Source organism: Nicotiana sylvestris, chromosome 5, assembly GCF_000393655.2.
Source record: "Nicotiana sylvestris chromosome 5, ASM39365v2, whole genome shotgun sequence".
Classification (NCBI taxonomy): Eukaryota; Viridiplantae; Streptophyta; class Magnoliopsida; order Solanales; family Solanaceae; genus Nicotiana; species Nicotiana sylvestris.
In genome coordinates, this window is record NC_091061.1 from 154,425,602 (window position 1) to 154,440,308 (window position 14,707).

General features: G+C 35.2%; 2 protein-coding genes across 5 annotated transcripts; one reads left to right on the top strand and one right to left on the bottom strand.

The window, feature by feature from the left end:
* Nucleotides 1-4,207: 4,207 nt before the first annotated feature.
* LOC104216542 (rubisco accumulation factor 1.2, chloroplastic) lies at nucleotides 4,208-5,968 on the top strand. Its single transcript, XM_009766616.2, has one exon. The coding sequence runs from the start codon at nucleotides 4,270-4,272 to the stop codon at nucleotides 5,623-5,625; it is 1,356 nt and encodes a 451-aa protein (XP_009764918.1). The 5' UTR covers nucleotides 4,208-4,269; the 3' UTR covers nucleotides 5,626-5,968.
* Nucleotides 5,969-6,293: 325 nt separating this feature from the next.
* On the bottom strand, nucleotides 6,294-12,085 carry LOC104216541 (filament-like plant protein 3). Of its 4 annotated transcripts, none has more exons than XM_070174732.1 (6): nucleotides 11,875-12,084; nucleotides 11,540-11,710; nucleotides 10,388-10,568; nucleotides 7,959-9,646; nucleotides 6,742-6,894; nucleotides 6,294-6,652 (listed from the first exon to the last, which is right to left on the bottom strand). In XM_070174732.1, the coding sequence occupies exons 2-5, from the start codon at nucleotides 11,663-11,665 to the stop codon at nucleotides 6,757-6,759; spliced, it is 2,133 nt and encodes a 710-aa protein (XP_070030833.1). In that variant the 5' UTR covers nucleotides 11,666-11,710; nucleotides 11,875-12,084; the 3' UTR covers nucleotides 6,294-6,652; nucleotides 6,742-6,756. The 4 variants fall into 4 exon arrangements, with proteins under 4 accessions (XP_070030833.1, XP_070030834.1, XP_009764916.1 ...); XM_070174733.1 differs by adding an exon at nucleotides 10,783-10,859 and having other exon boundaries at nucleotides 6,294-6,894; nucleotides 11,875-11,917; XM_009766614.2 differs by having other exon boundaries at nucleotides 6,294-6,894; nucleotides 11,866-12,085.
* Between the last annotated feature and the right edge of the window lie 2,622 nt (nucleotides 12,086-14,707).

A 14,707-nucleotide genomic window follows, 5' to 3' on the forward strand; every position in this document is an offset into this window, starting at 1 on the left:
GGCCGACATGTTTATTAGGCTACTAATTCAACCTTTTTATGGCCAGGTACTAGTAGTTACGATCTCTCAGATAATTTGATAATGTAAAAGTTCTTTTGTTTCTGTATAGAAGCTAAACTCTTTTTTTTTTTGCCCTACTTGATGCTAGCAAGTGTAATCTCTCGTAAAAAGGTAACTTCAATTGTGCGAGCATGGACAATAAGTTGAAGAAGAAACAGTCGTGACTAAGAGATGATCATTGTATAATCGATAGTTAAATTTTGCTTTTAAAAAAAAAGATAGTTTAATTTTGCTAGTCAAATATCATTATGAAGCATATCCAATAGTAAGAATAATTCTTGAGTGAGTTCTTTCATTAATTATTGTCCTAGTTAATGATGGTAAAACCATGATATTATTGTGCTGTCGTCAAAATATGTTTAATTAAATGCTTTGATGGATGATAAGTAAAGTGTATGAGGGTCAACATTACTATTCATAAGATATCTTAAAATATACTAAACATCTACCAAACCGCTCTTTTGTGAGCAACTGAACGCATTAAAAAAAATAAACCATTCTTCGTATTCACATTACTCTTGCAAGAGTTAGTCAATTCTCATACCAAATGTATCACATAGTAAATATATAGAAGAATTGATTATTAATTTTAAAACCTAAAGCTGAATTTATTTGTATAGAAAATAGCCAAAAACAGTAATAAAAGTTATAAGAATAAATTGACAAGAATTATATTGGCGAAAAAAATTACTCCTACTCTATCTGTGTTTGCATTGGATCAATTTATTTAACCTTAGTGAATAATCTGTTAATCCATCATAATGTAGTGATACACGTGCATCTAACACACTATTAAAAGAAAAGAAATTAGTGACGGACAAATTTTGTAGCTAAACAGAAAAATATATGTCACTAATTCTATTTGACGACGGAATAGTAACATACTATCAAAAATTTATGTTAGCTACAAAACGATTTAATTAGCGACAGATTAATGGTGAAGTTCACAGCTCATTCTAGTTTTTTTTTTTTATAGTGACAAACACATCACAATATTAATCTATTGTTATTCTTAAAGAAGGAAAAAAAAGAAAGAAGAAAAAAACCAATTTCTTTTTTATTTTATTGACCAATCAATTCATATATGGATTACTTGGTCTAAAAACCTCAAAATCGTTTGTGATTTTCAGGAGCATTAGTTGCATGGCTTTTTGATGCAATTTTTTCAGGTGCTGAACTTTGGAAATGAAATTAAAAGACAGTACATTGAAGATGGACATATATAATATAATTCCTAGTCACTTTTCCCTGGTCAATATAACGGCCTATTTTCCCCACAAGAAGTTGGTCACCTTTCTATTCAAACTCTTATTTGGTCTTCATTATTATCCTCTTCCTTTTATTTTCCTTCAAAAACGAAAGCAAAATTGGGTTCCCTAATTTGTAATTTAGCCGATACTATAATATAATTAAGAAAATAATCCACTATTCGTTTTGAATTAAGGTTTTTTCATTACTTATTAAAACCTTATAAAGTTTGGACGTTACTTCTCCTGCCACGATAGAATTTTTTTTATGTCTTACTTTCTTTTTCAATATGTTTAAACAAAAATGCTATATTTTTATATTTAACACATTAAAATTTTAATTTCAACATTTTATTTTATCCATATTGACACTCATTTATAGAAATGATATGACATGTTGAAAAAGAATCACCAGATTCAAAGGGTATTTTTAACATATATATTATATATACTTTTAGTATAAGATCATAAAATTCAGAAATAATTTTTTTTTATATTTTTAAACTTGATGCTCACTCAAACTAAAATAACATAAAACGATACAGATGAATACAAATTTTATCCATGACTATGAATAAAGTTCATGTTTTTTTAATCAAAAGTGTTTTTCCCATAGATGCATTCACTTCTTTTTTTTCTCTTCCAGAAGTTTTTGAATGTCAGAATAATAGTTCCAAAGAAGTCTTTGAGAAATGGTCAAAAAGTTTCTTTGTAAATTAAATAATGTATGAAAGACAAGTGGGAGAATTAATTGAGTATGACACTTTTTGGGTTCAGTATAGGAGTGGAGGATGAATTTAGCATAATTATTGGAAGTTTGAATATTTCTTGTTTGACTTGGAGAGGGAGGAAGAAATTTGTACTATTGCTAGGGAATGAATGTTAACATCAACCAACCTAATTTTCAACAAATATTCTGGTTTGGGTTTAAATTCCTACTAATAATAAGGTGATCGATCGATATTGTTCATGTAGTCATGTTTAATCTTTGTTTTCTAAAAGCAAGAAATATTTAAATTAATTTTTAACATTTTTTTGTTACTCATTTAGTTCGTATTCAATACCCTCTAGAGCTCGAACCTAAACCTTTTGTTAAGGGTGGAGGAATCTCATTCATCTCATCATATTCCTTAGTGGTAATTGTTTATATTATTTCTTAATTGCCTTTTATATAATCGAAGACATGTAAATTAATTTATTGAGGTACATAAATGTATCCTTCTAAAACAAATTATGTACGTTTTTTTTTTCCAAAACGAAGATCTTTATATTACTGCTCATACGAACAACAAAGTTCAAATGTACTCTTCGCATCCTGGACAACCCAACTTGAAAAAAGCTTCTCCTCAAAGATGTCCTTCAACAAAGAAATAATAATTCTAGCTAAACTATGAGCTATTTTGTTCAAACGTCAAACCACTTCTTCTTAGCATTGTGTCTTCTTCATCTTCAGACCTTCAGGTTTGATATTTGAATGTCAAACTATAAATCGCAGGACTGAAGTTCGAATACATATTAAATCTTTTTCTTGTTGTTCTAAAGTTAGACTTTGGTAGTTCAAACTTCAGAACCGAAGGTGTGAAGTTTAAAACTTCAAACCTATGGTCTTAAGTAGTGGCCGAAAAAGGATTTTCAATGAAGGAAGTCAAAATATAAAGAAGTAAATATATGAAAAGTCAATGAAACTCAATATATAATATATATACATTTAAAGAAAGTTTACCTATCTACCTAGCCTGACTGAGGAAGTATACTATGTGTAGTGATTCCCTCATTCACAATAAATGATAAACAAAAAGAGAAAAAGAAAAACCATTCCATTTCTACAAAAAATACAATGCAATTTTCCGCGAAGGGGTATCAAAGGTGGCTCCCCACTTGTCTCAAGTTTGATCCTAAGGCGACTAAACTTTAGATACAATTTCGGGTAGTTTTTAAATGGCTATTTGTGCACCACCCGAATTAGAAAGGATATGGGCCTCAAAGATTATTTACGGAAGAAATTCAAAAATAGCGAAATTTACAACTAGTCGTTCAAAAATAGCTCAGTTTCAAAAGTAATCGAAATTTAGCCACTTTTCATGTAAAGATAAATCTGAGCGAAAACACTGTTCAAAATCCGAAAAATACACGCCAGTATATTATACTGGAGTTCCAGGATAAGTATGCTTGAACTCCAGTATATTATACTGGAGTTCCAGGATAAGTATGTTGGAACTCCAGCATAATATGATGGAGTTCCAGGATAAGTATGCTGGAACTCCAACATAATATGATGGAGTTCCAGCATAAGTACAGTAGAACTCCAGCATAATATACTGGAGTTCATATACAGGTGCACCGAACTCTAATATATTATGCTGGACCGGTCTCTGTTGCAGCGAAATAATGGCTATTTTTCATTGACTTCGTAAACGCTGGCTATTTTTAAATGATCAGTCCAAAAACTAGTTATACCGTGCTATTTTTACATTATTTACCGCAAATTGTTTATGGGCTGAAAAGCTAGTTCAATGAAGTCAATATGTCCAGCCGGTTTATATGGTTCGTGGTTCGACTTTGTTATTGGGCTCTCAAGAGAAAATTATGCAGACACATCAAACATTTAGATTGTATTTACCATTCGTAGTTATACTTTCAGTAAACTTACCATTCGTAGTTGTATTTAAATTTTATAGCAAATTCATGAAATAAAAAATTAACTATTTTGAACTGAAACAAAAGAGCAACAATGGCTTGGGTTCGAAACTATAGTGGTTTATGAAAATTCGTCCTCAATAAACAGGCCAAGGCCCAATCAAGTCCAGTATCAGAAGTCCAGAATAAAGGCCCAAAACAGAAATATCAAGAACCCAGATAAAGACGTCCATTTCTACTATCTTCCCCTTCCCTCAAAAATATCAAACACATAAAGATAAGAAAGTTTCTTCTTCACTTCTTCACAATCTCCATCTCCTCAACCATGTTTTCTCTCACTGTAAACTCCCCTAAACCTCTCTCCCTCTCCACCCCATTTCTCCCTAGTCACCACCACCCCCTACCCTCCATAACCCATAAACCAATTCTCAATCCAAAACCCATAACAGCACTCATAATTCCTCCTTCTTCAGGCCAACAACAACAATATTCAACCCAACAGCAACAACTTTATCAGCCTTTTAGACCTCCTCCTCCACCTCTCCCACCCAAATTCCGCAATCTTGACACAAATGCAAAGCTCGAAGTTCTATCTAATCGCCTTGGTCTTTGGTATGAATATGCTCCTTTGATACCTTATTTAACAAGTGAAGGGTTTACTCCTTCAACTCTTGAGGAAATCACTGGCCTTACTGGAGTTGAACAGAATCGGTTGGTTGTTGCTGCCCAAGTTCGTGATACTCTTGTTGAGTCTGCTGCTTTAGATGAAGAAACGTTGTCGTATTTTGAATCTGGAGGTGCTGAATTATTATATGAAATTCGTTTGCTTAGTGCTAGGCAACGAACTGATGCAGCAACATTTTTAGTGAAGAATGGGTTTGATGCAAAACAAGCTCAAGATTTAGCTAGAGCAATTAAAGATTATCCGCGTAGACGTGTGGATTATGGTTGGGACAAGTTTAATGGTGATTCTCCTGGTGATTGTTTAGCTTTTATGTACTTTAGATTAGCTCAAGAATATGCTGCTGCAGCTTCTGAGGATTTGAGGAGGTCGTCAATGGAGAAGGCATTAGAAGTTGTTGAGTCTGAAAGTGCGAGGAATTTGCTTGTGATGGAGCTAGAAGGACGTGAGGTTGCTAAGGAGAGTGTACTTGATGATGGGGTGACAGTGCCTTTGGTGAGAATGAAGTTAGGGGAGGTAGCTGAGTCGACGATTGTAGTCGTTTTGCCTGTTTGTAAGGCGGAGGGAAGGGACGTGGAGGTGGAGGCGGCGCCATGGGAATGTGGTGGCGTAGGGGATTTTGGTATAGTGGAGGCGGAGAAGGATTGGAGGAGATGGGTTGTTTTGCCCGGATGGCAACCTATCGCGGGGTTAGAGAGAGGTGGAGTTGCAGTGTCGTTCAAGAGCGGGAACTTTTTGCCGTGGAGGGAGAAGAGTAAGTACAAGCAAGAGCCGGTTTTGGTAGTGGCGGATAGGGGAAGGACAGAAGTGGCGTCGGAGGACGGGTTTTACTTGGTGGTTGATGGTGGAGACGGGAGCAATGAGGAGGGATTGAAAGTGGAAAGAGGGTCAACATTGAAGAAAAGAGGGGTTGAACAGAGCTTAGGAATTGTGCTTATAGTAGTTAGGCCACCAAGGTGGGAAGATGAAGAACAATTGGGTGAAGAAGATTGGGATTAAATTCAAGAATGCCTTGTAAAAATGCAGCCTTTTGCTGTATATTGTCAATGCAGAAAATTGGATATCACTGCAATTTTCATTTGAAGACAAGTTGAAGCTCATCTTTGAGCCTTCACTGCTAGATTGGTAAGATTGATTAGCTGAACACAAACTTTGTTCACTTAGCATTATTTTGTTACCTAGTATTTAGAAGCAAACACAGAGAGAGTACAAATTCAGGATTCCATTGAAGCTCACTTGCAGTTGAAAACCACCAAGAGTAGTCAATTTTGAATTGTAATTGAAGATATGAGTTGTACTACAATTAAGATGATAATAAAATTTCCCATTTTATCTTGTTCCAGATTTTACTGGGTCATCATTGTTATTGTATCTTGTTCCAAATTCTTCTCTTACAAATTACAGTACATCGTATAACCAGCGAACCAACCTTCTATCTCTAAGAAACAACAACAACAAACCCAGTGTAATCCCACAAATAGGGGTCTGAGGAGGATAATGTGTACGCAACCTTATCTCTACCTTGTGCGGACAGAGAGGCTATTTCCGGTCTATCTCTAAAGAAACAGCAGAGAAAATATATAAGTTTTCAGAACTATACAATTTGAGTTCCTTAACTTTAACTCCCATGTATGAGAATATTGTAAAAAATATTAACCATTTAATAATGAGATAAAAGTCCTGCAATAATTGAATTGAATGATATACATGAAGACCTACTTTTCTGGTGAACTTACATTACAGTGAATTTGGAACCTTATAGTTTATATAAGCACTTATTATCGCTCAATAGTACATGGTATGATTATTAACAAAAAAAAGAAGAATTTATCTACCTAATAAGTTCATGACTAAGCACTTAACTAATGGCACCAAATATTTTGTTTTCGCCGTCTTTACAACTTTTGTTATCCAATTGTTCCATCTTGAATTCTACAGGATTTCTGCTGCATAATACGTATCATTTCAATATTCGACGTTCAGCCTTCCTTCAGCCGAGAATTTGTTAATTTACAGGTGACGGACCCTGTCAATATGTTTGAACAATGATGAAGTTGTTGAGTTTCAGAATCTTTGAGAGGGAGAGCCACAGGAAGGCAATTTTTTGAACCAAACCTTCTTTTGGCAATGTCATTGTATCAGTAATGGTTCGCCTGAGTCAACCAAGAAATCATCCATGGTAGCAAGGGATTTCAATTGCCAACCAATAGAAGCGATTGTCTTTTGGCACTCTGCAAATTGACTAGCTGCTATCGCCATTTGTTTATCCTGACATGCACAATAAAAGATGGATCATAAAGATGAGGAAACACTGAGCAAATACTGTTAGTTACAGAGCAACCATTGACAAGGGTCGGCCATATAAATTTGTGCATGCAACATAAAACATATGCCACTGACATTACCCCCTTAATGTAAGTTTTTTCTTAGCCCTGTTCTAAAAAAAGTTTACTAGTTGGAACAGACCTAAAGTATCGGAACATCCAACATTTTTAAAATAAATAAAAAGAAAAATATACAATGCTTCACTTTAACAAAAAGACAAGCTCACATTAAAAAACCAGTGTTAGTGCTTTAGCTTACAGAGGTAACTCAATGTTTGAGGAGAAAATGCCTTCTTACCATAGTGTAAAATATAAGGAGTTTTGGAGAAGTAAAATCACGAAGCAATACAAATTTATTGCATGCCAGTTCAGAGAAACGTGCTTCTATCGGTGATTGCTGATAATTTAATCCTGGTAAGCAGAAAGCATATGGATGATCTGAAGGTAAAACTGGGTTTTAGTTGTCCTCAAGAACCTACTGAATAAACTGTCGTTTTTACCTTAGAAGTAACAAAAAACCAGAATAACTTATGAAGAAGTTGTCTTTAAGAAACTTAATTACTCTCTTGAAAATTTTGACTTCTTAGGACAACCTTAATACGATTAAGAGCTACAATAAAAGAGATGTTGTTTATTGTTTCGAAACACCAAATGTAGCCAAATCATGTTCTGTATTAAGTAACCCTTTACTCCCCTTTCAATACTCAACTCTCACACGTCTTTTGAGCCTCCAATTATCCTAAAGTAATCATGTAAGGTGACATTCTCTGCCACTAAAAGTAGCAGAGAATGTAGATGATAATCAATTTTCTCTTCAACTGTCGCTAAGCATAAAAATATGATCTTTCTTTAATCTCCTCTAGAAGAAGAACTACAGAAATGAAGGATCAGCACTTAGCAACAGGTTGCCAGTTGATTAGCAGGTAATATGCAAGAACTTTTAAGCTACTTCAAGGTTTAAATTCATACACAAGGGATTGAACAATGAAAGTTTTTGGCAAAACGAACCTTATTGATCTTAAATTCCTCGACAATAGTTGCTTTCCGAAGCTGGGACGCAGATTTTATCAGTGAATTGTCAGTTTCTAGTTTCTGCAACTTTGCAGCAGTTTCCTGGTGCAAAGCCGTTTCCTTGCAAAGCTCCTCTTGAAGAGAATCAACTTTAGAAACCAATGTTTGCAGCTCCAATTCAGTGGCTTTAAGTTGTGACTCCACCACATCTTTCTTTGCATTGGTAGCTTCAAGTTCGGCCTCAACTCCAGATTTCATTCCTTTCACGGTTTCTAGTTGAGTTTGAAGCCCTAAAAGTTTGACTTCAGTTTCCTCCAAGCGAAATTCTGATTTCTTAAGCTTCAAATTGGTAGCCTCAACTTCAACCTCAGCAGCTCTCTTTGCTTCATTAGCTGTAATGAGCTGAGCTTGGAATTCCGCTGCATCGACCTCTGCTTCTTCTAAGCGTTCAACTAAATTCTTGAGCCTAGTGTTGGCAGATTCGACTTCTGCCTCAGCCTTCTTCTTTACTTCATTTGCCACGGATAACTGTGCTTTGAGCTCCACAATCTCAGCCTCCATTTTCTGCAATTGTTCTGTTAAGTCTTTAAGCTTTGTTATAGTAGCCTTGAATTCAGGCTCCAATTTTTTCCTTGCTTCATTTGCCATAGATAACTGAGCTTTTACCTCAATTAAATTGTCCTTTGTTTCTTTTAATTGTTCTTTAGATATCTTAAGCTCGTCCTGACACTCAGTTAATTCCTTCTCTAGTTTCAATTTCTCCACCTCCATCTTTGCCAACTTCTCCGCTTCAGCTGTCTGACTAACTATGGCTCTAAGTTCAGTTTTTAAAATGGGTTCACTGATGTGAGCTCCTCTGACGTTGCTTATTTCACTCACTGTATCAGGACGTGCTGCAAGCTTCTCCATCTCAAGAAAATCATCCATCAGATTTATCTCCACAGATGATGCTATAAGGTCTCTTCTATGTGGCTTTTCATATTTATATTGGTTCAATTCAGAAACTAAAGCAGAAGACAGGAAGTAAGAACTGTTCTGGTCATAATTATTTGGCTCCAAACCACTGATTTTGCAACTATCATTTTCTACTGTAGACAGCCGTTCTCCAGTATCTGACAAACTATCAGCGGAAGGTTCAAAATAAGCCGAGGAAGCAGCGGTAGACTTGTGGTCATTAACTGTTGATCTTTTCCGAGCAAATGCCTTGAGCATACGGCATTCTGCTTCAAGCTTAGCCACCTTCGTGATACTCTCGAGGTGTTGTTTGCTAGCTGTTTCAGCAGCATGAGTACTTAAATCTCTCTCAGATGTCATCAGTTTGAGCTCCTCAGATATAGAAACAAGCTCAAGCTTGAGGACTGAGTTCTGTTTCTCAGCATATTCAAGCTTATGCTGAAGATCTTGAACGTTACTGTCTTCTGCTTTAGAACTTTGCAGTTGAGACTGAAGCTGAACAAGCTTATTTTCAAGTTCAGACTTTTTAAACTCCCACTCACAACTTGTCTTGGCTACAGCGACCTGGACATTCTGCGCTTGCTCTTCTCTTGCCTGTCGAAGCTGTCTTAGACACTCTTTAAGCGCTCCATCAAGATGTTTGATACGCTCTTCAAGGATTGAGTTCTTCTGGTTTGCTGTCTCAACTAATCTCTTCTGGATCAACACTTCACCTTCAGCCTTCTCCCATCCTTATAGAATAATTATTTACCAGAACAAATGTCAAAAAAGCAAAGAACCCACTGGCAGACATTATATACCATGTTCAATCAATTATGCAAAAACTATTAACTGCTTTACTTCAGACTTCAACTATTTAAAAATTCCATTTTAGGATTCGACTTCAACTATTTGGAATTAAACAAACTTCAGCACAAGCTGCAAAGGAGCTTGGATCTCCAGTTGCACAACCAATTCATTGAATATGAATCCTTAAACTTCATTGACATAGCACAGCCCAAGTAAATGGAAAACTCAAAAAACTACAACATATCTTCCTCAAGAACTGTTGCAGACACTGTAAATAAAGAGTCAACCAATGATTTATGCTTGTGCAAAAGCCCGAGACCCTTAATATGATAGATGATACTACATAATGTTGCGCTCAACTACAATAATAAAATTAGACCCTTGTGGTTCGAGCCGTGGAAACAGTCTCTTGCAGAAATGCAGGGTAAGGCTGCGTACAGTAGACCCTTGTGGTTCGGCCCTTCCCTGGACCCCGCGCTTAGCGGGAGCTTAGTGCACCGGGCTGCCCTTTTTTTTTAGTAGTGTCAACATTGGCTCATTCTTTCAGTGTCCTTTAACTATTAAAATATGGAGGAAGGACCAAAATCATACTGGTATTGTCAACGACTAGTATTGAAGGCAACTAGTAAAATAGCTGAATGAGTTCCAGCATAAGTTCCACGTTCAAGGAAATAAGATTCTACCTGAGACAGCTTCCTCGGCTACTTTTGCATGCTGCTTTACCAAATCTTCCTTCTCACGGACGTTCACAAGAGCTTCTGACAATTTAGCTGACAAAGTCTTGACAGTTTCACTAAGTTCTTCATCGCTGGGAGCAGTTTTAGATGTGACTTCAGGTGATTGAGTGTTATGATTTTGAAGAGCCTTTCGAAACAAATAAAGGATCCATATCAGTAAGCACAAACCAGGAGTTCACTACACCAATTTTCAGTATCATATCCGTCTTTAAAACAACAATTATTCCTTTGCAGTATTTTTCTAATGTACTTCATCTCCCTCTTTCTATTTTCAGCAAAAGCAGAAGTGTGGGGAAAAGTTACAGCAATAACAAGGTGAAGAGCATTGGAATATCATATACCTCTTGCTTCCTGAATATTATAAAGATGACGGATCCATATGCACATAGAGGAATCAAGTCCATGTAATTCGAGCACCCTATGAATCATGCATAGACCACATGTGGATTCAGCCATGACAAATGGGACGTAATGAAACATTTCAACCACTACAGACTGAAATTCCACAAAAGTGTCACCTAGTACATGTCTTATGTGCTTAGAGCGTTCAGCATATAGAGTAAGGTATAATATGTATTGACTGGGCTCCTTGCTATACAATAGTGCGCAAGCGCGTTCAGAATTTGCTATCTGAACCTTGAATATTCGACTGAAAACCCTAAAGCAAGGGCTGCCATGCAGCAAGCAATTTGACATACTTGAGATTCAGTAAATAAGATTAGCACCCAAAGCAGCTATTAAAAGTTGAAATCCATGATAGGAAAGTGCATTGAGATATCAGTGCTAAGTGATACATTTCTTTTTAACAAGTGGACTAAAGCAAGACCTATTCCTGAGCCGAGGGTCTATTGGAAACAACCACTCTATCTTCATATGTTATTGTTACTAAAGCAAGATCTACCACCAGCCCCTGCTGCCCTTACCCATTTCGTCTCCCATCGTGTTTGCCTAAATGTAGTATATTTCTACAAAAAGAGTTTTCTGCTACCTAACCAAACGCTAGAAAGGGGAAAACCCTGAAATCACCACCAAAAAAAAGGAGACAAGGAATGGAATCATTTGGAAGATAATAAATAAGAGGAAGAAAATGAATCTGACCTGATCATCAAAGAACCTCTCAGAATGAGAAGAAATGGATCCAACAGAAGAGCTTTCTGTTTCACCACTGCCACTCGGACTCTTCTCCGATGCCTTCCTCCGCCACAACCAACTCCGCCGGTCCATCCAAAGGAAAATTAACTCCTCATTCCTCTTTAACTAATAATATTCCTGTAAATTCATATCCCAAACAAACTACAAATTAATCACCAATAATACTCAAGAACCATAAAACCAATTATTCCCAAATCCATGATTCTCACTCTAACATTTATGGAAAGAAGATGGGGGATTTTTTTAATCTTAACTTTGATTAGAATTCACACCTCAATTACCTAACACTATGAAGTTGGAGTCATTTCAAAACCCCCAAAAGAAGTAAAATTTGAGATAAGCTTCCTATTTTGGACCCCATGAATGTAATCGTTTCAACAACTCATGTGCCTTTCCATTCCCTATAAGTAATAATTAGTGTGAAAGCCAAAGCAAAAAATCAAAGCGCAATTTTGGGGATAACCCCCAAATCACAACAAAAACTGAAAGAGATTGTGACCCACCAGAAAAAGCTACCTTAACAGACACACCAGCGCCCCCCCCCCCCCAAAAAAAAGGTAGGTATAAAAAAAGTCAAGCTTTCAGTTGAATTTACAGAAGCTTCATCAATTTTGAACAGAAAATACAATTTAAAAAAATGTCCTCAAAAACACACAACAAAGTAATTCTTATTGGCGGCTCAATATATAAACATTTTGTTACGAATAGTTTGTACATTGGATATGCTACATTAGATGCTACGTTATGCTCATGTTGTGAATAACTTAAACATTAAATCTCCTACTTTATGTACATTATTTTTATTTTTTATGCCTATAAAAGGCCATGTAATTGCAATGGAAAGATACACCAAAGTGAAAGAAGAAAACACTTCTCCCTTCTTTCTATCTCTTCTTATTTATATTTTACTGCATTGCTTTTATTTTATAACACGTTATCAGCACGAAGCTCTAATTTTATTCTTAACTCCCGCTAAGTTGAGCCATATTTTATTAAGGTATGTATCATTATAATCATTTTATTTATGGCAGTACATATCATATGCTCACTGTTTGCAGATTACTTGTGCGCTTGGGCATCTTAAATAGTTTAAGTACATTGCATTGATAAAATAACTATTTTCTTCCGTGCTCAACTCTTAGAGGACCTCAAAGTCATCAAACTAGTTATGCACTAATGTCATATTTATAATATTCATGGACTCCTTGGATCAAAACATATCTTTAAGGCATTTTGAAAAACTGTGAGAAATGAATTGAGAAGCAATAATTTTATAGTTTAATTACTTTATATTTATTGGAACATATAAATAATGTTAGTCACGTTCAATTCTATTAACACATATATATCAATAATATAAAGTGAAATGAAACAAGTATGTAATTTCTACTTTATGGCAAGAATAAAATGAAATAGTAGATTGTTAACATGATATAGCTCTATTTTCATTTCTTTTACCTTAATCGTTTTGTTTTCATTAATTGTTTATTATTATAATTATTTCTCTAACTTATTCATCTTTTATGATAGTTTTCACTATGTCAAATTTATCAAAACTTGAATTTGTGGCACTTGACATCACCGGGAGGAACTATTTATCATGGGTTCTTGATGCTGAAATTCACCTTGACGCTAAAGGTCTTGGAAATACTATTATACAAGGAAATGAAGCATCAAATCAGCATAAAGCGAAGGCCATGATTTTCCTTCGTCATCATCTACATGAAGGGTTAAAAACTGAATATTTAACCGTAAAAGATCCACTTGAATTATGGATTAATTTGAAGGATCGGTATGACCACCTAAAACTTACGGTATTACCGAAAGCTCGGTATGAGTGGATACATTTAAGGTTGCAAGACTTTAAAATCGTAAGTGAGTATAATTCTGATATCTTTAAAGTAAGTTCTCTATTAAAATTATGTGGAGACACTATCACAGATGAGGACTTATTGGAAAAAATATTTTCTACTTTTCACGCTTCAAATGTCGTGCTACAACAACAATACCGTGAAAAAAGTTTTAAGAAATATTATGAGTTAATCACATGCCTACTTATGGCAGAGCAGAATAATACTCTATTAATGAAAAATCATGAAGCTCGTCTCACTGGGTCAACTCAATTTCCGGAAGTGAATGTTGTAGCAGCATATAATAAGTTTGAAAGAAAATAAAATAATTACCGTGGTCATGGACATGGTCGTAAACGTGGACGTGGCAGGGGCGAAACAATTATCGTCATTATGGTGGAAATAAATTGGAGAACAATAAGGGTTCTCAAATTAATCATTCAAAAGGTAAAACTAGTATGTGTCACCGATGTGGTATGAGAGGTCATTGGGCACGCATTTGTCGTACGCCAGAACATTTTGTCAAACTTTATCAAGCCTCCCTCAGGAAAAAAGAAAATAATGTGGAGGCACATTTGACCTTCAAAATAATGATGATGAAGCAGGTCCCTCAAACAAATATGATTCTAAGGCACATCTTGCATATAAAGATGATGATTTTGAAGGCCTAACAAATATTACTCATTTAGAAGTTGGAGACTTCTTTGAGGATATTGACTGGAGAACTAATCATCTCACTGGGGAATGAAGCTATAAAAGTTGTTATTTTTATGTTTGCAACTAGTTTATTTTTCTTAATGCATCACGTGTTGCTAGTTTCTACATTCCTAATGTATTTCTTAATGTTTTTTTTTTCTGTTTGTCTTTCATGTTTCTTATGATGTATTATTTGTCTTTTTTTTTTATGAAGAATATCAAAATTCTCCAGTCTTCAATTGGACTCAAGATTAATAAAGATGATATATGTCTTCTGGATAGTGCTAGAACACACACTATTTTAAAAGATAAGAGATATTTCTCTTATTTGGTAATGAAAGAAACGAATGTTAATACAATATCTAATAGTACAAGATTAATTGAAGGTTCTGGAAGAGCCAATTTATTACTACCAGGAGGAACAAATTTGGCTATTGATGAAGCACTATATTGTAGTAAATCTTAAAGAAACTTATTAAGTTTAAAAGATATTCGCCAAAATGGCTATCATATTGAGACTACAAATGATGAAAAAATATGTGCTTGAAATGTTACCTGCTCTTTCCTC

What these genes read in the sequence shown, in the direction of transcription:
- LOC104216541 (XM_009766614.2), bottom strand. Translation starts at nt 11,665, where the DNA reads ATGGACCGGCGGAGTTGGTTGTGGCGGAGGAAGGCATCGGAGAAGAGT. An exon ending in AGAGGTTCTTTGATGATCAG is followed by an intron (nt 10,569 to 11,539) that starts GTCAGATTCATT and finishes TTGTTTCGAAAG; the next exon opens with GCTCTTCAAAATCATAACAC. An exon ending in AGGAATTTAAGATCAATAAG is followed by an intron (nt 6,895 to 7,958) that starts GTTCGTTTTGCC and finishes TGTGCATGTCAG; the next exon opens with GATAAACAAATGGCGATAGC.
- LOC104216542 (XM_009766616.2), top strand. Translation starts at nt 4,270, where the DNA reads ATGTTTTCTCTCACTGTAAACTCCCCTAAACCTCTCTCCCTCTCCACC.